General features: G+C 46.4%; 1 protein-coding gene and 2 long non-coding RNA genes across 3 annotated transcripts in view; 2 read left to right on the forward strand and 1 right to left on the reverse strand.

The window, feature by feature from the left end:
• LOC147031875 (uncharacterized) overlaps nt 1-22,913 on the reverse strand; it is a 213,392-nt gene that overhangs the window by 95,967 nt on the left and 94,512 nt on the right. The window lies entirely within an intron of this gene.
• Nucleotides 1-22,913, forward strand: part of LOC147031876 (uncharacterized) — a 134,422-nt gene that overhangs the window by 65,605 nt on the left and 45,904 nt on the right. The gene's annotated exons all lie outside the window — the stretch shown is intronic.
• LOC147031877 (uncharacterized) lies at nt 19,027-21,112 on the forward strand. The gene has a single exon (XM_085868477.1). It carries the CDS (start codon nt 19,079-19,081, stop codon nt 20,837-20,839), a length of 1,761 nt encoding a protein of 586 aa, XP_085724603.1. The 5' UTR covers nt 19,027-19,078; the 3' UTR covers nt 20,840-21,112.

Raw genomic sequence — 22,913 nt, forward strand, 5'->3', positions numbered from 1 at the left:
ACATAACCCGTCGAGGGTGTGGTTTCCCCAGTAGCTAGACTGCGTGGTTATTTAGGTATATTGGAGATCGAGACAATTAACCCTACGCCACGCGGTTTAAATATTGGCGTCCACGGTCTGCTAAGGGACCCGTCGACTCCGGAGTTATCCGGAGTGATGACCTTTTAAATTCCGGGTGTTCGGTGGGAGACGACTCTACTGCTCCACCTTGTGGTCGTTTATCGCCGCCGAACCCCGCCCACAACAATATATATATATATATATATATATATATATATATATATATATATATATATATATATATATATATATATATATAATACCAAGCTTGCACACTAAAAACTCGGCTCGCCGTCACACGATCCCTATGAAATTGCTGTGGCACTTAGCGGACATGCCGACAATGTTTGGGAAGTCTTGGCATTCCATAGTACCACTTGCAATTTGCACAATGTGTATTTTTGTCATTCACCATGTACGGTCTGTCGTCTGCTACCAGCTATGTTGTACTGCTATCCCGTGCATGTGCAGAGGTATCGCTCGTGTGTGTGTGTGTGTGTGTGTGTGTGTGTGTGTGTGTGTGTGTGTGTGTGTGTGTGTGTGTGTGTGTGTGTGTGTGTGTGTGTGTGTGTGTGTGTGTGTGTATATATATATATATATATATATATATATATATATATATATATATATATATATATATATATATATATATATATATATATATATATATATGCGCATTGGCATTCTCTCCATGCAGGAGTGTCCATCTTGACCCAACTTCGGTGGTCAATTTAAAGTGGTGATGTTTCCACAAAGTGATACTGTCTTCTGGAACACACTGTACATTTAAAAAAAATTGGGATGCACTGCAACCATGTTTTGCCTTGCTGGACCACTGTCAAATTTTTGTGATGTAAAATGCAAAGTGATCAATTTTGACATTTTTGCCAATAAGTTGTTTTAAGGTATGATAGCGAAATGTGCTAATATTTATAATCCTCTTGGTTTGATGAAATTGTAAAAATGAACAATCTGAGGAAATGTATATGGACTCGAGCCACCAGGAGGTAAGCAACAAAGTAAAACTATCAGTGTGACTTTGAAGATATAATGATATTTTGTGGGTTGCAAAGTGCTTGTGGTTAATGGCAATCTCCAAGCAGTGTGAGATAAGGACTTATGTTGTGCAAACAAACTGACCACCACGACCTCTTTTTAAACCACAATATATTTTAGTAAGTGAGAACATGGGAGTGATAAACTAAAGCCAAACTGGCCTGCCTGTATTATTATTAACAATAATTTAAAACATGAATACAGATCATGCATTGCTTGTCTGTATAAAATATAAACCTAAGGGTGTTCTCACATAAATGAAGGAATTAAATTAATATTGCTTTCTATGGAGGTCAGGTCGACTCCCATCATTCGTAAAGTTTGTTGGAATGACATCTCTATCGTTTTTTCATTGCTCACACAAACTCTTTCCAGTGAAGAAGTGCATGCAGTAAACATGGGGTTCTTTATGAGAAAACTAGCACATTATCCGGAGTGTGATTGCGTTACACCTCCTCCCCACCCTCCCGACAGTGACATACACAGAAAACATAAAAAAACCACACACACACACACACACACACACACACACACACACACACACACACACACACACACACACACACACACACACACACACACACACACACACACACACACACACACACACACACACACACAAACACCTGTGGCTAGTTACATTTTGCCTGCGAGTAAACATACTGTTATGAATCTGGAAACCATGCGCACTCAACATTCAGGTCCCAAAGTTAGTTATGCCGGTAAGTACGTGTGAGATAGGTCCCTTTCCTTTTTGTCTCGTGGAAGATTTGAAAACGTGCGTTGTGACGTCGTCTTTAGTTGGGTTATTACATCAGCCATCTACATCCCATAAATCTACCATCCCATCTGCGCGACCCAACCAGCCCAGCACGCTCCATCCCCACAAACGAACTCTGGTACGGCGATTTTCTCAGGGCAGATCCTGTTACTCTGCGCGAGCGAGGCCACGTGGCCATGAGGAATATTTGGGGCTACCGAGCAGGGGCCACGGCTCCGCCTCGGAAGGGTGCGGCCGTAGGCCAATGAGGGACGGACAGCGAGAATATTCTCGCCAAGGCCCCGCCACGTGTGGCAGGAGATATAGCCCCCGATCAGCGCCAGAAGAGTGGTGGAAAAACGGGAGTGGTGTGGACGGAAGGTCGTGTGTCGTTGTCAATGTCGTTGTCGTTGGCGTGAAGAGTTCGGTGGACAAGAGTTCTGTGGACAGGAGTGGAGTGAACGAAAGGAACCGTGGTTGTTGTTTTGCGCTTGTCAGTGGCTGCACGGAGAAGGCGGTTTTGTCGGTACGTGGACGGATCGGAGTTTGAGTTCCCCGACGATTCGCCACGCGGGTTCCGTCCCAAAGTACAAGCCTGGCACGAGCTCTGGGACCATGCCCCGACGACCATAAGCCACCAGGTGCCGCATTTCCGAGCACGCTTCCCTGCGACGGCGGGTACTATTTTACTCTGACCTCTAGCTCGTCTCTCCTCACGGCTGCGAGGGGAACAATAAAATCCTGGTTTCTTTTATTTTGTGTGTGCGTCTAAGTGTGTTGGGCCAGTCTTTTAAGTAGGAATTGTTTAAGTGTTTTTATTTGCATCATTGTAAATATTCCTTGCTTATATATTCGCTTTAAGTCTCGCTTCTCTTGTCTTTTATTTATTAGAAATAAATTATTAGAAATGTTCCCAGCTCGTTTTCATCCTTTCTTGATTTGGTCCAGCATGGTCCGGGTTTGAGTTCAGACGGGGTTTCATCCCCGGTAAGCGGTTTAACATAGCCAGGATGTTCTGGGCAGGCCCCGCTCGACTGCAACGAGCCGGAAAGGTAGGTGGCAAAGCGGTTGTCAGTAGTGTAAATTTACCGCTGCCCGTAGAGTAAATCCAGTTAGACCAGGCGTTTCGAGGGCGTGGCTTCCCCGGTAGTTTAAATCGTGTAGTTAATTAGGTCAATTGGTTATAGACAAATAGACCCTACGCTACGCGGTTGAAATATTGGCGTCCACGGTCGGTAAATCGACCCGCCGGCTTCGGAGTTATCCGGAGCGACGGCCTATAATTCCGGGAGTCTGGTGGGAGACGATGAACCCTCCCCACCTCGTGGTCGTGCTCGCCACCGACCCCCGGGCCACAATACACTTGCAATCCTGAGATGTGAAAAAATATAATCACCACTTAATCCTTTTCCCATTTGGATTCTCGAGCTCAAGTGAACAAGATCCACAGATCAGCTAGTCCTCCAGAAGTGCCATTTCAACAACTTCCGAGAAAATATGTATTTTTTTGTCAAGAGGAAAAGACTGGCAGATTTTGCAACCTGCACTGGCCCTTTCAGAACTGGGTACATCTTATATTGTGAATTGAGTTTGTGTCTCCTTCTGGTTCATATAGTTTCCATACAAACTCCTCACATCTGGTCAGCACATGTGCATCTGGTGTGTAATGAGATGATGTTTGTTGTTATGTTTATTGGGTTAAACATGATACTGTATTAAGACAAGGCATACAAACAACATAGAAATGGCATGATACAACCCAATACAACACCTTTATCAACAGAAATGAGAGTGGCGATGATAGTTTCAACATGAACAGTTATTTGGCCTAAACTATGTCTTTGACATCGTGTTACATAATTGGCTACAATTCGGCTCCAATTTATTTCCCAAGGTGGCAACATGGTTTTTGGGGTTTTTTTTCATGGTATTTTGGGGTTGTTTTTTTTTCAGAGACCAACATGAAGGTCTCCTCTTTCAGAAAAAACTATGTTCCTAGCTTGTAACAGAAATGTTTCTGGCTTGTAACAGAAATGTTATGCCAAGGTCATATTTTTGGGAATGGCTTCCAGACAATAATGGGTAATCTATCCTATAAGAGAGCTGTTTGCCTGTCTGTATGTCACCATTTTTCTCAGAGATGGCCAAATGAATCTTCATCAAACATTCAGAGCTTCATCAGTGAGTGCTGGGCAGTGTTTTAGGCAAAAAACTTTTGAAAATTTTGAAAAACAAAGTTGGAATCTTTTTTAAATCACTTGATAGTGCCTAAGCATTTACAGCGATGTGAAAGGTTACATTAAATGATCCCTGACCCCATTCCTTAGTTGGTGTAGGGAAGTATTTTAGGCCCTCACAAAAAATAGATAAAAAACAACATTTGATTTCTTCAAAATGACAACAGGATTACAACAGCACCAGGCAATGCTGGGTCCCCATGCTCGTAACTTGTAAGTTTGACAAAACAACAATATTGCAATAAATGCAGGGAAATGTAATAACTTGCTAAATAATAGTTTGTCCAACCTGCAAACTCTCCCCACAGGTGTTTTTGATCACCTAGTCAATTTGAATGAGCTACGTTTGGGTACAAACCAGCTGGAGTCTCTCCCACCAAACCAAAGGGACAGAACTGCACAAAATACTTCATGTACATTTAAGCATCCCACAGCATCATTGATCATGTAATTTGAACATTTGATGAGTGTCTGTAGCTGCTATTTTAATCATGCACATGCTTGGTGTTGTGTCATCAATTTGTCAAAGTTGTTCATTTATTGGATTATAACCAACTGCAGACTCTCCCTGCAAGTGTGTTTGACCAACTTGTGACCCTGGAAATGCTTCGTGTAAACGACAACCAGCTCCAGTCTCTCTCAATGCACTAGTTGAGTGAGATCCTTGTGTAATTCTCTATGTTTTCATAAGTATATGCTTACATGGACACTCAGAATCAAAATCCCTCATGTATTTACATTTTATCAATCTTGAATAAAATTACAATGCAGTGGAGACATAAGCACTATGCAGATATTAAATTGCTATCAGTAAACTCAGGTGTATACAAAATTAATGTCGGTAAATGTAGACAAATTAAAAAACAAGCCGAGTAGATGAAACGGCACTTGTGTACATATAGCATGTAGGTAGCTTATTATATTATTTATGATAGCATTCAATTTAACGTCGCAGATTATGCCCACATGCCGATTAACCCTTTTATGCTATTCAAGAAACAAAACTATTTTTCATCTTTTCACATTTTTCATCATAAGAAATTACTTTTTCATCATTTCAACAAAAGGGGACAACATGGATTAATTGTAATAACTTACAACTTTGACAAAATAACAATATCGCATCAAATGCAGGAAAATGTGATAACTTGTTAAATAATAATTTGTCTGACCTGCAGACTCTCCCCACAGGTGTTTTTGATCACCTGGTGAATTTGGATTATCTCGGTTTGAGTACAAACGAGCTGGAGTCTCTCCCACCAAATTAAAAGAACAGAAATGAACAAAATATTTAGTGTATGTTTAAGCACCTTACATCATCATTGATTGTGTAATTTAAACATTTGATATGATGAGTGTCTGTAGCTGCTATTTTAATCATGCACATGCATGGTGGTGGTGTTGTTGTCATGAATTTGTTAAAGTTGTTCATTTATTGCATGACAACCAACTGCAGACTCTCCCTGCAAGTGTGTTTGAGCAGCTTGTGACATTGTAAACACTTCGTTTAAATGACAACCAGCTCCATTCTCTATAAATCTGTGTTTTCAAAAGTCTTTACACAGATAATCAGAATCAAATCCATTCTTTCATCTCCATAGTTTCCTGTTTGTCTCTTTACACTGACATGTGTAATCAATGGTTTTTTTGGTTTATCTTAACACTCAGAATACAGGGTTGTCCTGGGGGAAAGAGAGGCACCTTTTTATGTGTGGGAGAATGCTAAAAAATATCCAACATTAAAATTTACTCTGCAAAATAACAATAATCAGGCCTTTTTAGTACTAAGTAAATCCAGTTATGAATGAACAGGCAAACAAACATATGTATCTACTTACAAGTCAATCTTATCTTTACGCAGAGATTGGCTCTGAAATTATTGATTTGTATTTGTAATATTAACAGTTATTACAGGTTTTGAATTGTCATTTAATTGATGTTCAACAAAAATAAAATTTACTCTGCAATTGCGAGGAAAAAAAAACCCTGTGATATAACAATATTGCAATATTTTATCGAAAGCAGGATGTGGTGTTGATGTTATTTACCTTTTTTTCTCCTACAAAGTTAATTTGCAAGCAATATGTGAGCTCAAAGGTGGAAATTTTTGGTGGTAGTCTATCATGGAAGTCGACTCTGGTAGTAGTCCATTTGTCCTTCAAACAACCAATGAAATACAAGTTTTCAGATTTCCATTCATGCCATTAAAATAGAAGCATAACTACAAGGGCACTCAGTGGAGTGCATACCTCCGCCAGGCTGAACAGTATATGCTTTGCATCCCACTGATAGCCAGATCTGGATTTTGACCTGAACTAAAATTAAATTGGCTTATTCCTGTCATCTAACAAATTCATCCACAACTTTTTGAAATATCATGCTGTGTATTGTTTTTGGCCACATCTCTCTCAATGGTGAAGAATCACTTGAAAAATTAAAAAATTATCATGTTCAAATCTTCACCAAAATCTAATCAATTTGTTCTTGTCACATAACCAACCTGTCCACAAAAATTCGACCCATCAACTTTTTGAGATGTCCTTTTGTGCATGCAATGTGTGTGCATTGACAGTGACCGAGTCCGTTCGCCGGGCACTTTTAACTTGCCGTTACCATCGTGAAATGTGCACTTCAAATAGTCTTTTGGCATATTTTTCAGCATTTAGGTGAAAGAGTGGCAATTTCAAGATCGTTCACCATAATTGTCCTGTTCCTCAAACCCTAACAAATTGGATGCATGGAAATATAGGAAACACGAGAAATATCCGTAGATCAGCGCCGGCGAGTCTGGTAGTTCACTCAGGCAAATGGGCATGGACTGCAAGCAGCCATCACACTTCAGGACTGGTCTCCTATAATAATCTACCACCCCTGATATTAATTCAGGCTGGGACTTCTTCCACAGCAACCTGATGTCTCTTATGCACAGATTCCTCCCATCTCATCTTCAGTTGTCTTTCATATCCTCCTGCCCTTGTACTCTGAATCTTGTGTAGTGGTGAGGCAGTTGCTTTAAATACCATCATTTAAACCTTACTCTGTGCATTGGCAACCCCCATATATTGTTGCGAATCTGGAAGCCATGAACACACAACATACAGGCCCTTTAGATCAGTTATATCGGAAAGTACATGTTGCCAGTTCGGGTCCCGACCCTAGTCTAATGGGTAAGTAAATGTTCCTGCGCTGTGGAGTTATTTTAATAGTCATTTTTCTTTTCGTGTATTTTTACACCACCGACATCAACGCCGACGACACCGCTCACCCTCACCTTCACTTCGCTTCCTTCACCTCGCTCTGGCCGACGTCAGGGGTGGGCGGAGCCCCTGCAGAAACATGTTGCTCAACCGACTGCGTGAGGGTCCTTTGGAAGAAGGCAGAGTTCAGCGAGGAGCCGCGCAGCGGCCCTCGACCAATCGGCATACAGCGGGTGGGGTGACCGCCACTCAGCCAATCCGGGCCCGCGACTGGAGGAAAGGACTCCACGTGACGTCACCACGCCCCCGGGCCAATTAAGAGGCTTGCCGCCCATTTTGGCCAGTGAGAGAGGGAGGGTCGTGAGGAGCCCCCCCCTCTGAAGAGGGGGATATAATTATAGGCGCGGTCTGCGCGTTCGCTTCTTCTGGGTCTGGCGCGGTCTGTGTGCGCATTGTTCTCCTGTCGTTCTTCGTGGCTGGTTCTCCTGTCGTTCTCCGCTGGTTCTCCTGGTGTTCTGGTCACGCATGAGTTCTGGAAAGTGTCTGCGCACAGAGGGTCTTCTCCTGCCAGCCTTCGCCCTGCCGACTTCGCTCGCTTGGATCATGCCGGGCGTCCAGTTCGGCCCTGAGGACCTGGTCCTTGAAGACCGCACGAGGCGGGCAGGTCCAAGATAGGTCTCAATAAAGACCATCTGGTCCGAACATTTTTGGGTGTGTGCGTATGTGTGTTTGTGGTGCCAGTCAGTAAGTAGTGAATTGTATAACTGCCTGTGCTGTATATAATTGCAATTCTCAATGGTCGGTTTAATTCTGCTCTGTGTTTCCCCCTTTCCCTATTGCAAATAAACCCCGATTGTTAAATGTTTCAGTTCGTTCACGTCCCTTCTTGCATTGACTGAGCGTTTCGTGTGCTGGGGAAAATTAGCAAGGCCATTGTGCCGCGGTAAGGGGACATCTGGACCGACGGTTCTCGGCGATTAAACCACTCGGAATCGCACACGGAACGAGCGCGCCAAGCGGTTCGTTTCCGTAAGAGTTCCGTCGAGGGTGAAATTCCCCGGTAGTTGGACCACGTGGGTATTTAGGTAAATTGAAATTGGCAATCGACCCGACCCAACGTGGTCTATCCATTGGCGAATTTCGGTCTGATAGAGGACCCGTCGACTCCGGACTTATCCGGGGCGACAATCTGAATTCCGGGCGATCGGTCGAGCAGACTTGCGGCTCCATCCAGCGGTCGTGCCCGCGGCTGACGTCCCGGCCCTGCAACAATTGGTAGGCAGGAGTGGGGTGTGAACCCATCCACCTCCGTAAATTTGCAGGTTCGAATCCCACAACAATTGGTAGTCAGGAGCGAAATTTGGACCCCTCCATCTCCGTAGCGAAATTGACTGATTCGGATCAGGGGTGTGGGGAGCGAACCCCCCTGTTTCCCCAAATTGCGAGCGTTTAAATTTTATTCCCAACACGCGACATGTCGAGCCAAGATGAGCTGAGACAGGTGGGTTTAGATGTAAATGTAGACGAATCTATGGCCCAGGACGAAACCACCGTGCAGGACACCGCCATGCAGGTGGACCATCCCGCACAACCAAACTCAGAGTCCGAAATGGGCGCAGTGGGAGCGGCGGCGCAGGAGCGCCCTCTCCATCAAATTCCCCCCCCCCGATCCCCAGCGGGTCTGCATCTGACCGTGGCGGATCGGCTTTGCAAGAGCTATCAGGCATCGAACAATTAATGCTGATGATGCAACGGATGGATGCTAAAATGGACGCAAATGCGCAGGCGATGGGAAGCCGAATGGATACAAATATGCAAACACTGAGGGGTGAGATGCAAACCCAGTGGGGTGAGTTGCAGTGAATGGAGGAGGTGAAAGGCAAAATGACAGAGGAGATCGACACGGTACGGGGAGAGATGGCCGAGTTGAGAGGGAGTGTAAAAGGTTTGTGGTCCGCAATGAAGGCGAGTAAGGAGGACGTGACAAAAAAAAGACGTGAAAAAATAAATAAATAAATAAATAAATATCGAAGCGGATCGTAACCAGGTGAGTCCGGTGTCACCGAACGATGCAAGAGGGTTGCATGACGCAGGGGCGTGCATGCCAAGTTTGGGGGGGGGCAGAGATTTTCGGGTCTCTTGGTCTGATACAGGCCACCAGTGTGAGTGTTCCTGAGTGTATGCGGAATGCGAGTGGGATGGCATGAGGGAGTACGCAGGACAGTGCGGGGCGTGCACCGACTCAAACAGGGGTGACAAATTCCCCGGGCGAATGGCTCAAGCTCCGCGGGGGTAGGGCACCGCCAGAATCCGGGGGGGTCCATCCCTCCATTTGTCCCTCAGGTACTGGTGAGTGGGGTTCGGACCCTAGGAGGCCAGACGGTGCCGCTGGCTCCGTACGACGGGAAGACCGACCTGAGGGCATATATGACCCAATTTGACCACTTGGCCAAGGGAAATGGTTGGAGCGTGGACAAGAGTGGGACCCACCTTGTGGCGGCGCTGCACGGCACGGCGGCCGAGGTCCTGACCACAATGCCCCCGGGAGGGATAACGTTGGCAGGCCTCCGTTCGGTCCTAAATAACCAATTTGGCGTGGAACAGCAGAGCGAGCTTGTTAAAGCTCAGCTCAGTGGGCCCAAACGACAGCCCCATGAAAAGATGGGAGATTTGGCGTACGATATTTGCGGTGGGGATCGCACATGCGAACATAGCACCGCTGTACCAGGAAGACCTTGCCCTGGACTATTTTATCCAGGCTCTTGCGGGCACTGACACTGGGTCTCTGCTGACTACATTTCGCCCGGAAAGCCTCCAGAAGGCGGCAGACGCTGCCGCCCGTTGGGAGGCAGCAAAGCCGCCGGCTCGATGAGCCGAGAGACATGCGTTGGCGGTCCCCGTGGACAGCCGTGCACCGGGAGCCGGGGTTGGTCTTGGCTCCCGAGTGGAGCTGGAAGGAATGGTCCAGGACATGGTCGACCGCCGGTTAGCGGGGTCTGGGCCATGGCAGGTAGCTCATGGGCGCACGCGTGGTGGGCCATCACCAGATACCCCAAATCGGAATGGGGGGGAGGTATAATTCGGATTACCGGAGGCATGCACCTTACCCGGTGAGGTGCTTTCACTGTGGCCAGGTGGGCCACCAGCAGCGGTAGTGTAGGGCTCCGCACAGGGGAAGGCCCCTGCCCCCCGGACCACCAACTCCACCCCATGCAAACCGGAATAGCCGGACCCCAACGCCGCCCCCCCCCTCCCGGCCAGTCCCAAGGAAACTAAGGAGTGCCGAACATATAGGGCCGTGTTCGGCAGACCCAGATGGGGAAGAGCCCTCAGCGCTGCGACAGGTCATCTATTGTGGCCAAATCGGCACTGGTAGTTTGACGAGTTTTTCTGGGCAAGTTCAGAAAGTTTTTTTGGGCGAGTTCAGAAAGTTCTCCAACTCTTTCATTGTGCAAAGGCATACCCCATTCTTGAAAGTGCATTTCCAAGTGTTTTTGGCTTCTTTAGAAGATTTGTGAGCCATTTAAGGTAACAATCCTTATCTGACACACACAATATACTTTTGGCTGCCCTGATGAACCCCAGTGCTCGTTGTTTCTGTGCATATGTGCTGAGCATTCTGGGGTGGATTACGTCATTTCAAAAGTCACATTTTGGGGCCTGGTCCTGACTATGCAAGGGGGTGATCCAGGTATTCGAAGCAGTTGTCACAAATGGCAGACTGAGATATAAATGAGGAGCACACCTTTGGTCAATCCACCACGATGCTTTTCCTTGATTGTCTGCCACAGTTTTTGCATGACATGGGCATAACATTCTGCTCTGACTGTAGTGTTCTGAGGCATGTAATCGATCATCAGGATTCCCTTGGCATTCCATAAAATTTAGTCTATGATCTTGCTGACTGGGGATTGGGTGTAAAATATATTGGGTGGCAGAGATACTTATACTTTCATTGCATGGTTTCCAATTTGGTTTCAGCATCCAGTTGGTAAATTAACCTTTTGTCACCAATTACCTGATGAGTGATAAAGTTGGCTCGACCAGTGTAAAACAGTTTGAGAAGCTTGTAACATACTAGCCATTGCTGTCAATTGTGCATGGGGAGGTTTTAGGGGACTCCATCTGAATCTTGCAGTCATGTGATGTCACCCTTCCTTGTGGAAGGATTTGAGGCACGATTCCTGCATAGTCCTGAATGAAGATCACTTGGTGGTCAAATTGTCAGACCTGAGCCCTTCCTATAAGGCAGCTATACTTGTATTTGTAATAAATGTTTCTGGATGAACCACATTTTCCGGCGGTGGTAATTTTTGGGGACTCGTGTCCATGCTTGAGGTCAATTGCCCATTGGGCTACTGTAGAATATAAGGCGCACCTTTGCAATACACCACCACCAAGTGTCCATGGATTTATTTTGAACTGGCACCTAAATTATAAAGAATTTGATTACAACTTGATACTTGCTCGTGCCCGTACATCTATAATTGTAATGTATAATTACTATAATTTTAGTAATATCTATAATTGTATGACATAGCACAATTCTGAAGGATGTAGTCTGAAACGATACACAGTGTCAGATTAATGAAACTAATGGCATATAGCAAGCATGGAAGTTTAAAAGCCCCCCCCAAAAATCTCAGGCCTCTGATTATTATATATCAACGAATAAGCAGTTCCTTAAACTTTTCAAACACCTCATATCAGTTCCATAGATAAACATACAACAACAATTGTGAAAGGTTATCATGTGGGTGATTAGATAAACTGCAGACACTCCCTGCAGGTGTGTTCAACCACTTGGTGGAACTGGATAGGCTTGACCTGAATTACAATCAGCTTAAGTCTCTCCCATGGGCTCAACAAGGAAGCAACTACGTGAAGCTGAGACTTTGCTCTAAAATAATTTTGATCAGATTAGATAGTCTATTTATTAGGAATATTTCAGACCACCAGAATTAACAACGGAGAAAAACTGCAATACAAATGTTTCACATTAGATTTAATTTCCACTTGTCAGACTAGTCTCAAAAAAATTCTGATTCTTAAATGTTGGACAAAAACAAAATAAACCAATATCACCCGCAGGGTGACCCGTATCTTGCCAAAAGGTGACCACGTGTGACTTCTTTAAGGTCACACTGAGGTGAACAGAGTTGCTACCCACCAGGAGCGACTCCTTGAGGAATATCTGCCTACGAGAGATTCTGATGAGAATCGTTCTACAGAATAACCATGAAAAATATGCGTTTACCTCATAACGTCACCAAATGACGTCATGATGTCTCAAGCTTGACATATCTAGAAAGCACTCATCGAGGTGTTCAATTTGAGGTACTACACGATATGGTTCCTAAAACTGGAAAATTTGACCTTGGGGTCAAATATGTTTGACCTCAGGCGCTAACCATGAAGGTCAAGGCCAATCGCCAGCAAAAATTAATCAGCTGAGCGCTAGACCATATACTACATTCCCATAAAGTTTGGAGACGATTCTATTAAAATTACTCAAAAAATAAGGGTTTCGTCAACTCCCCTGATTTGCGACAAAGTGACCTTGACCTTGACCTTGAAAATTTTATGCGCTGAAAGGGACCTCTATAGGCCTCTGATATGCGGTTACAAAAATTTCCAATGATAACTGTGCTCTGCAGAGTGATTTATACATGATTACAGACAAAAAAATAAATAAATAAATAAAAACATATGAAGGTCAAGGCCAATCGCCACCAAAAATTAATCATCTGAGCGCCAGACCATGAACTATATTCCCATGAAGTTTGAAGACGATCCGATCAAAATTACTCAAAAAATAAGGGTTTTGTCGACTCCCCTGATTTGCGCCAAAGGGACCTTGACCTTTGACCTTGACCTTCAAAATTTTGTGCGCTGAAAGGGACCTCTATAGGCCTCTGATATGCGAAGTTACAAAAATTTCCAATGATAACTGTGCTCTGCAGAATTTTTTATACGTGATTACAGACAAACAAACAAACATAAAAACATTCAAGCTGACTAACATATCTTGCAAAAACTTCGTTTTGGCAAGATAAAAAATTCAACAAACTACGTGATTAAGTAAACCTGTGAATATGGTAAAGCAGCAATTATTTTTTCATAACATTGCAGTTCTTTCTCAAGCACGTTTTCTGAGTTGCTGACATACAATTTTCCAACAGACATGTTTGATCACCTGGTAGCATTCGATGAACTGGACCTGTCCATCAACCAGCATTCTGTCCTCTCCCAAAATATACACTTAATTGTTCAGACCTTAGCACCTGTGATGTTTAGAAGTTTAACAATTACAGGGAAAAATGGATATTCCCTATTTAAGGCAAAGTTGGTGACTCGAGTTGAAAAATTCTGCAACTTCATTCGGATTTGATGAAATTGACTGGAGACTCAGACTTGGGACTTGGTGCTTGGAACTTGTGATTTACTTGCAACTTGAGTTCATAATTACGTACTTGTTGACAATGTTTGGAAAATAATCGTGAAGGCCTAGGTCAATTTGCTCTACGGCGAGGATACGGCGGCCGCAGAGAAACTGAGGTGGCCTCAGGGAGGCCCTACGCCGTTTGGCTATCTTTTACAGGCCGTAGGGGCGCCGCGGAATTATAGCGCGGAGTTATAACTTTTTTTCATTTCTATGTTCGCCGTAGCAATTCGACAAGCCAAGCTATGACATAGATGTGTTCCACGTCGACCGTACGTAGGGCATACGGTGGGCTTGCGTTATTTGTGCGGCTGCCGTAAACTCTTCTCAATGAAAAATGAATTTTCCCAACCCCCAAAAAATTACGGCAGCCGCACTATTTCCACGGTCGCCGTACGGTGGCCTTGCGGTCTGTGTGACTACCTGCGGGCAACGCAGGGTCGACGCACGGTTCGCCTACGCCCGCCGTGCACCTACGTACGGCCTCCGTGGCAGTCTGCGTCGACCATGCGTCCAACATGCGCTACCGCTAGAGATCGGAGTATAGGTGTTTGCCAATACAGTGGTGCCCCCAGAATCCCAATTTAATTCGTTCCAGGAGGCTGTTCGGATTGCAAAAAGTTCCGATTCCAAAAATATTTTCCCAATAAGAAATAATGGAAAGTGAATTAATCCGTTCGTGGACCCAAAGAAAACCCACTTTCAAGACACTTTCAACTGAAATTCCCCATGTTTAAGGTAAAATAAGATGAGTAAATGACCTTCGGTGGCGGTGTATTGTATGTAAACTGGTACAATCACCAATCCAAAGGTCCACACAGGCTCGTGCTCCGGCCTGGGTTCCGATCGCTCGTGCACTCTGCGAGGGCGCTGCCCCCAGGGCAGCTCAAACATGATGCCCGCAGAACCACAATCACTTTCATCAAACGCATCGGGCTGACGTAATCATGGATATTCCAAATTACAACTGGTTTTGCTGTGAACTTCAATCCTTGCCCGACAGTTCGTCACACCACGTGATCGGATTGCTTTTTTGTTATTAATTAAAACACAAGATGATGAAAAAACAAACATCACAAATGAAGGTGAAAACACGAGGTAAGGCCTGTCACATTTGGCTCGGCGGCCGGAGGGTCCACAAAATGTACGGCCAGTAACAATTATAAAGCGGCCGCAGTATTTCCACGGTCACACAATGTAGCAGTCACATATGTTTTTATTTTTCGGGTAGCCGCACGGCATATTTATAAATTGTGGAGACCGAAAACGTGGGGGTGCCGTACGGTCTTTGATTTGATGTCGCACGGTGACCTTAGGGCATTCCTGCAGCAGCCATAGAATTTTCAAGGCAGACGCAAGGTGCCCGCAAAGAGATGCTTTCACGAGGACTTCCACCGACGAACTGAATGAACAAAGCGTGAAGATGCGGGTCGAACAGGTGGGGGAGACACGTGAACAAACATGAACGCCACGTTGTGTTCGGTTTTTTAAAATGTATTAGGTTTTTAGGGCAAAATTTTCTTGAAAAAATTGTTCGGATTCCAATTTGTTCAAACAATGGGGCGTTCGGATTCTGTGGGCACCACGGTATATTATAGTTATAGTATATTCAGTTATATATACTGGTATATTTTTATTTCAGTAAAAAAAAAGAACTGGTATATATACCCACTCGTTACCGTCCGTCTGGCCGCACATTCGCCTTTGGGCCCCCCTGCGGTTGCCTTGCGGGCACCTTGCGTCTGCCTTGAAAATTATATGGCCACCGCAGGAATGCCCTAAGGTCACCGTGTGACATCAAATCAAAGACCGTACGGCACCCCCACGTTTTCGGTCTCCACGATTTCTAAATACGCCATGCGACTCCCCGAAAAATAAAAACATATGTGACTGCTACATTGTGTGACCGTGGAAATACTGCGGCCGCCGTATAATTGCTAGTGGCCGCAGATTTTGGAGACCCCACGGCCGCCGTGGCAAATGTGACCTAGGCCTAAAAAAGCATTGAATTAAAATGTGGTTTAAAATAAATGGTAAATTATTTTCCATCAGGGGTGTGTGCGGCTCGGTCAATAACAACATATACAGTGTACGTGTACATGTTTAGCACACCAGCACTAATGGCTGCTGGGCCACATACTGTTCCCTGCTGAGGTTAAAAGGAATGTTCACTCCACAGACAGCACAGCATCTCCAAGTAGTAAGCACTAGTGACTAGTCTTACCAACGTGAAAAACAACTTATTCAAACCACGAATATTCATGCTACAAGGTCTTTGTCCATAACACAATGGGTACTGTGCTCTGCTATAAGCTGGCACCACAGCATCACATCGGTCTCTCCCAGATTCTCTCGAATCTAAAGCCCTCAAAATTATTGGGATCTACCATGATGAGGCCGAAGCAAAAGGTCTGTTGCTCTCACATTGCAGGCATATCAGTCAGTCGTCTCACTGTTTTCTACCATCTGTTCTCTTATATTGCTCCCTCTGTTCTCTGACCCTCCCGATCCATGACAGAGCACATGTGTTCTTCCAGTCACCTTCTCCTGGTTAAATTTCCAAAACTCAGGCCGACTGCACACCTAAACTCTTTTATTCCCCACTTCACTCATCTGTGGAAACAGCTCAATCATAGAGGCTGTTATCTCACTCTTCCTTCCAGGGTTTCAAGCAAGTAGTGCATCATCATATCTTGTCATCTCCAATGCTGACCCATGATATTGTTATGCGAGAAAAACAGGGGAGGATACCGAGCTTGATTTGGTAAGAATATCTTAGATTACTCTTGTAACAGGGAAAGTTCCCCTACATCCCTGAAGGACAGCGGTGAGCGTATGGAGTGCCGACCATGGTCGCGATGTTTCACCGTGGCCATGGCGAGGTGGGAGAAGCTCTGTAGTGTGGGTGGTGAAGAGGTTGAGCGTAGGTTATTGTGGGGATTTTTAGAAAGGTGTTGTGTTGGTCGTATGAAGGTTGTAGCGCTGTGGTTCGGACACGGAGAAGGTTGAAACAAATTGTCCAAAGGGGGAATGGCATGCGGTTTGAACAAGATTTTGGTGGAATATGCTAGTGGGGCTGTCTGTTAACATGCGGTCCATGGCATGCATGCATGTGTGAAGAAGAGGTCGTGCGTGCGAAGTAAATTAAATCAAACAAAGGAATAGCAACTGGAATTAAAGACCCAACGAAAAGCCCACTAAATAAACAAGAGGGAAGAGCGAACTAGAACGAATACTAATGAAATGACCTCCTTCACCCTCGGTGGCAGAGATAATAACTGCCTGGGGACCGCTATATGTTGTGTGCATTTGCCTTGAGGAGTGATAGTTTGGCAAAACCGCAACAATACAATACCCAAAAACACAGAATGTTAGCCATTTTGATGACGTCATTTGAACATGTTCCCCCAAAAGGGATTCTGGGTATTTTTGGTTTCTAATGTTGTCAGGACCCATACTTTCAAAAAATACTAAAATTAGCTTGAAGTACTCGACTTGCTACCTCGGCCCCAAAAGCCAGCCTGAGCTGCTCGCCTAACACCCCCATGAAATCATCATCCCTTTTTCCTGATGTGACGTGATCACCAGACAAGGACACAAAACTTAAATACAAACCAACTTGGTTAATTTAAGGACATTTTAAAGACAGCAATGATTGCTTATTCTTATAATTTATATGTTGTCCTTGATGTACAATATTTTAAATTGTATAAAAGATTTGTTTCCCTTTAGGATGAGGCACAAAGATGGGCGTTTATTGTTGTTGTTTCAGGAAAAGACAGTGTTTGTTTTTGATAACAAAGCTTAGACATACATATTGTTACGTTTGGGGGGGGGGGGGTATGCATTCAAAGGGTAATTAGGATGTTTAATTAGGTATGCCATGCTGTTTGAGTGTACCAGGATCTCGATGTAATAAGTAGCAATTCAGTGGTGATAAGTTGTCTAGTAAATGTCCATTTCTTTAAGGGGGAAATGATAATTGTCAGGTAATTAGACAGGGAGACAGGTTAGGGTAAGTGTGTCTGCGTAAACCCCTTTTAGTATTCCCTGGAGGCTTGCCGTGACATCACAGGACAGTGCTGCGGATGGCTCCGCCCCGTGATCACGATTGGTGGAAGGCGATGGCGGAGGGCCAATAAAACGGCTCGATTGGAAGTGACGAGGATTCGAGGATAAAAAGGTTCTGTTCGGGGAAAAGGGGTGGGAGGAAGAAGATCGATAAAGAAAAACCGTTTTGGTGGAGGCTGTTGTGCTGGGAGCGTGCTGTTTTGTTGCGCTGATTTGATCCTGGATTCATCGTGTCTCGTGGCCTTGCTGTGCCTCGTGACTCACCTCGGTTGGCTCTGGGGTTCTGCTGGCTCGGAGTACAGGGCCGAACGGCGGGCGGACTTGCCTCCCTCTCCTGCTCGCAACTTGGCGCCAGAACTGGCTCCCTGGCGGCTGTGAGCGGACTTGGGCGGACACCAGGAGGTCGACAGCACCACGGTGTCTCCTGCACCAGACGAGCGCAACGCCAGCTCGTCCGACGCCAATCCAGGGACTGTTGCGTCCGCACCTCGGGCCAGCCTGACCACCAGGACCAGCTACGTTTTGTGTGTGTGTGTGTGTGTGTGTGTGTGTGTGTGTGTGTGTGTGTGTGTGTGTGTGTGTGTGTGTGTGTGTGTGTGTGTGTGTACCTGGCGCCTTACAGGGTTTGAGATTTGTATATCCATTGGAATTGTTTGTGTTTTCCCCACGCCCGAACCCACACCACCATCCCGTCGAATCGCCCCGGATCCCTCCTCTTGCCGAGTCTTATTATTTCTGGTTAGAGAAATAAACACTATTAACTCAGTGAAAAGCGACTCGTGCCACCTTCCTCGTCCCGTTTGCGGTAGAGCGATTAAAACCGCCATCTTTGGGTTATAAATAAATAAACCGCCTCCATCGTTTCGGCTCATTCTACGTTGGCGGGACTGTTCAAGTCCCGTGGACGTCACATTGGTGTCAGGGTGTTGGATGTTCGAGCCCCTCTAAATTATATTTGGTATCGGGAGAATATACCAGGACTGAAATCTCGCCACGAATTGGAATATAAAATTACTACAGAAAAGCACGCGAGCGCGGGAAAATTTTGGCGGGAGTTTTCAAATTAAATTTAATTGGCGGTAAACGGGACTTCTGCACCATGGCGGATGTGCAGATGTTTGAGGAAGGCCACGTGTCTGGCAGCGAGTCGGGGGAAGAAGGGAGAGACGGGGGTAGGATTGGAACCTCCCCCATTCCGAGCGTGGACCGTGCTTCATCGCCCGTAACGGGGCCGGCAGTGCCGGAAACCGGAGCGATGTCGATCCAGACAATGTTGGAACGTTTAATAGGGGACATGACAGCACAAATAGCAAATCAATTCGTGACACAGAGGGCAGAAATGACGGCACAGAGGGCAGAAATGACAGATCAATTGGGGGTAATGGGGGAACAGTTGGGTGCACGGATTGATTTAATGAGGGAGGAATTGGGGGAAAAGATGGAGAAAATGAAAACTGAGATGCAGGAGTGTGTGGATGTTAAATTGGGAGAAATACAAAGCAAATTCGAGGCTAGATTGGAGGAAACAAAGGTAGAAATTACATTGGAGGGGGAAAATATACGGAAAAAATTGGTAGATAAAATTGATGCAACGAACATTCGGGTTGATAAAGTGGATGAAGGCCTGGAACGTCATCGTGCCTGTGTGGATGCTCGTATGCAGCTGCAAGTAGAAGAGTGGGGAGAGCTGAGGAAGCAAGGGATGAATTTGGCGGAGGAGGTAAAAGGATTGGAGGCTCGTTTGGACGAACAAGATAAAATTATGAGCCAAGATGAAGTCTTGGATAAAGGCCTGGTAGAGCCGTCTTTTGTAAGTAGAGTGTCCGGGTTGGTTGAGGAGCAGCTACAAACTCGCGACAGAGCCTTGGAGGAGGTTGTGCGGGCCCAGAAGATCCTGCGGGAAGAGGTGAATCGGTCCATTCAACGTTTGGAACAGGAGGCAAAATTGACCCATGAGACCCTCACCACAAAACATCTTTGGCCACAGTGGGCTCCGAAATTGGATACGCAGCCACAAGGGTGTTTGATCCCTGGGCTGGATTCGGACAAGGGAGAAACTGGGAAGCGGGCCACCGGAAAAGTGATCCCCCTGGTAAATTTTGACGGGTCAGGGAGCGTTGAAGCTTTTCTGACGCAATTTGAGTGTATTTCCCGACGAAACGGGTGGAATGAGCGGGAACGTACAGGGAATTTGGTGGCAACGTTGCGGGGACCAGCCGCAGATGTGTTAAACGTGATCGCGGAGGGGATGTTGACCAGCTCCCACATTTGCGAGGCATTGAGCCGTCGGTTTGGGTTCGCAGCGAACTGTGATCTGGTGCGGGCCCAGCTCCAGCACCGCAGATTAAAGCCGGGTGAGACAGTGCAGGAGCTGGCACAGAACATTTACCAATCAGTCAGGATCGCGTATCGGGACCTTACAGTGGAGGCATGGGACAGACTGGCACTAGAGAAATTTTTAGCTGCTCTTCCTGACCCTGAGGTCCGAGCGCTAGTGGAGCTACAGGATCCACCCACTGTGCACCGAGCGGCCGAGTGCGCGGCCAGGCTGGCCTCGTGGAGGCGGCCGGGTCGGGTGCCAGAGAGGCCATCGGTGACGGTCCGACAGACGGAGATTCAGGATCAAGGAGAGGGGCTGGGAGAAATTGGCATTACCCAAATGTTTCAGGAAATTTGCCAGAAACTGTCAAGTTTGATAAAGGGTAATTCGGCAGTAGGTGCGCCAAAGCGGCGGGGTCCAGCCCAGCCAATAGAGCAATTCGATTATGGCCGAGGGGGTCCGGAACCGGAAGAGACATTACACAGATACCCACGGGGGCCTTTTATGGGGAGTTGTTTCCGGTGCGGGCGAAGAGGACACATGCAACGATATTGCCGGTACCCGGCGATGGAGAGACCCTCCAATAGACTTTCAAGCCCGGAGAGGATGAATCCTCCTGCTGAACCGCCAGGTCTATCCGAGGTGCCCTTACCTAGGTCGAGTCCGGAGATCACTGTCGGGGGTCGGGGAAACTAGATCGGGCTGAGCATACAGGGCCATGCTTGGCTGGTGAGATTGTGGCGAAGTGCCCTCCCTTGGTGAAAATAGTGAATTGTGGGAAATTTGGTGTGGGGAATTTGCGGGTAAGGGTAAAGAAAGAGGGAGAGTTTTGTGAAGCAGTGGTGGACACGGGTGCAAGTGATACCGTTATTAGCCCGCTAGTGTTGGACCAAAGTGTTGGAGGTTGGGGCAAAATCGATAGACTAGCAGGACACAGTCTCCAACTGGCTAAGGGAGCAACGACGCCGATAATGGGTCGTGGGGTTGTGAGGATGGAGTCTGGCAGCCTCGAGGTCGATGCAGTGGTGTGGGTGGCAGAAGTGTGTGAACGATGCCTTCTGGGGTTGAGTTTCCTTGTGGAACATGACTGCCAACTAGACCTGGGGCGGGGTCACATGTGGCGAGGGACTGAAAAGCTATGGTTGGAGGGACTGGGGGAAGTCGAAGAGGCGCAGGGGGCGCGACTGGAGATGTCGCGCACCGTGACCGTGGCCCCTAGGTCTGAGACCGTGGTGTTGGCCCGGATATCGGCAAGGACCAATCACATGGGCCAGCTCGGGATGGTGGAGCCGTGGAGCTCGGGGGAAACTGCAGGATTGATGGTGGGTCGTACACTCGTGGATACACATCAGCCCATGGTAGTGGTTCGGTTGCTCAACCTGTCTGACAGCCCTCACACAGTGAGGGGCGGAGCTGTTATAGCAAAGTGTAGCAGTGTAGTGGAGATCACCAGAGGGGACGGAACCACAGACTAGCCAGGTCAGCCGGAGTCGGGGCAAAATTTTGGAAAAACAAATTGGCCAGAGGGAGTAAGGGACATGGTAAACCGAGCAGAACAGGGGTTAACAGTGGACCAGGTAAGGTCATTGCACAATTTGGTTGGTGCTAATGTGGATGTATTCTCTCTCTCTACTGAGGATTTTGGACGCACGAGTCTAGTCAGGCACCAAATTGACACTGGCGAGGCTCGACGTGTTCGACAGCCTGCACGACGGCTACTTCTTGCAAAGAGGGATGAGGCTGAAAAACAGGTGGAAAAGATGAAGGAGGCTGGAATTATTGAGCCCTCGGTAAGTCCTTGGGTGTCTCGCATTGTGTTGGTGAGAAAGAAGGACAGGACCATTCGGTTCTGTGTAGATTATCGCCAGCTCAATCAAGTGACGCTCAAGGACTCGTATCCCCTGCCACGTATTGATGATACACTCGATGCCATTTCCGGCTCAAAATGGTTCACTACATTGGATTTGAAGAGTGGCTACTGGCAGGTGGAAATGGACCAACAAGGGAGAGAGAAAACAGCATTTACCACAGGGAAGGGCCTCTGGCAGTTTGTCGTCATGCCTTTCGGATTGTGCAATGCCCCCGCCACATTTTGAACGTCTGATGGAACGCGTTTTGATTGGGCTGCCATGGCAAACATGCCTGATCTATTTAGACGACGTTCTTGTCCACGCTCCCACATTTGAGCAGGCTGCCAAAAATTTGGTGGAGATTTTCAGGCGATTGAGGGGGGCCGGGTTAAAACTGAACCCTGGGAAATGCGAAATTTTTAGGAAAGAGGTCGTTTATCTGGGTCACGTGGTGAATGAGAGCGGTGTGGCCACAGACCCAATGAAGGCAGTGGCAGTAAAAGAGTGGCCCACCCCCAGAAATGTAAGAGAGGTCAGAGGATTTTTGGGCCTCTGTTCTTACTATAGGAAATTTGTGGAAAACTTTGCAAGTATTGCAAGACCATTGCACCAATTGACAGAGAAGGGAGCTAAATTTGTGTGGTCAGAAAACTGCACCAAAGCATTCAATCACCTAAAACAACGTCTGATAGAAGCCCCAGTTTTGGCATATCCAGCCGAGACTGGCCAGTTCATCCTTGACACAGATGCTAGTCAGGGAGGATTGGGGGCGGTCCTGTCTCAAGTCCAACAAGGTGTCGAACGAGTGATTGCCTATTATAGTAGGGCTCTGTCAAAGCCCGAGCGAAATTATTGCGTCACTCGCAAAGAATTATTGGCCTTGCTGTCTGCAGTTGGACACTTTCATCCTTACCTATACG

The sequence above is a fragment of the Eptatretus burgeri genome, chromosome 2, assembly GCF_056783735.1.
Source record: "Eptatretus burgeri isolate ZD-2024b chromosome 2, Ebu_testis_v1, whole genome shotgun sequence".
NCBI classification, from domain to species: domain Eukaryota; kingdom Metazoa; phylum Chordata; class Myxini; order Myxiniformes; family Myxinidae; genus Eptatretus; species Eptatretus burgeri.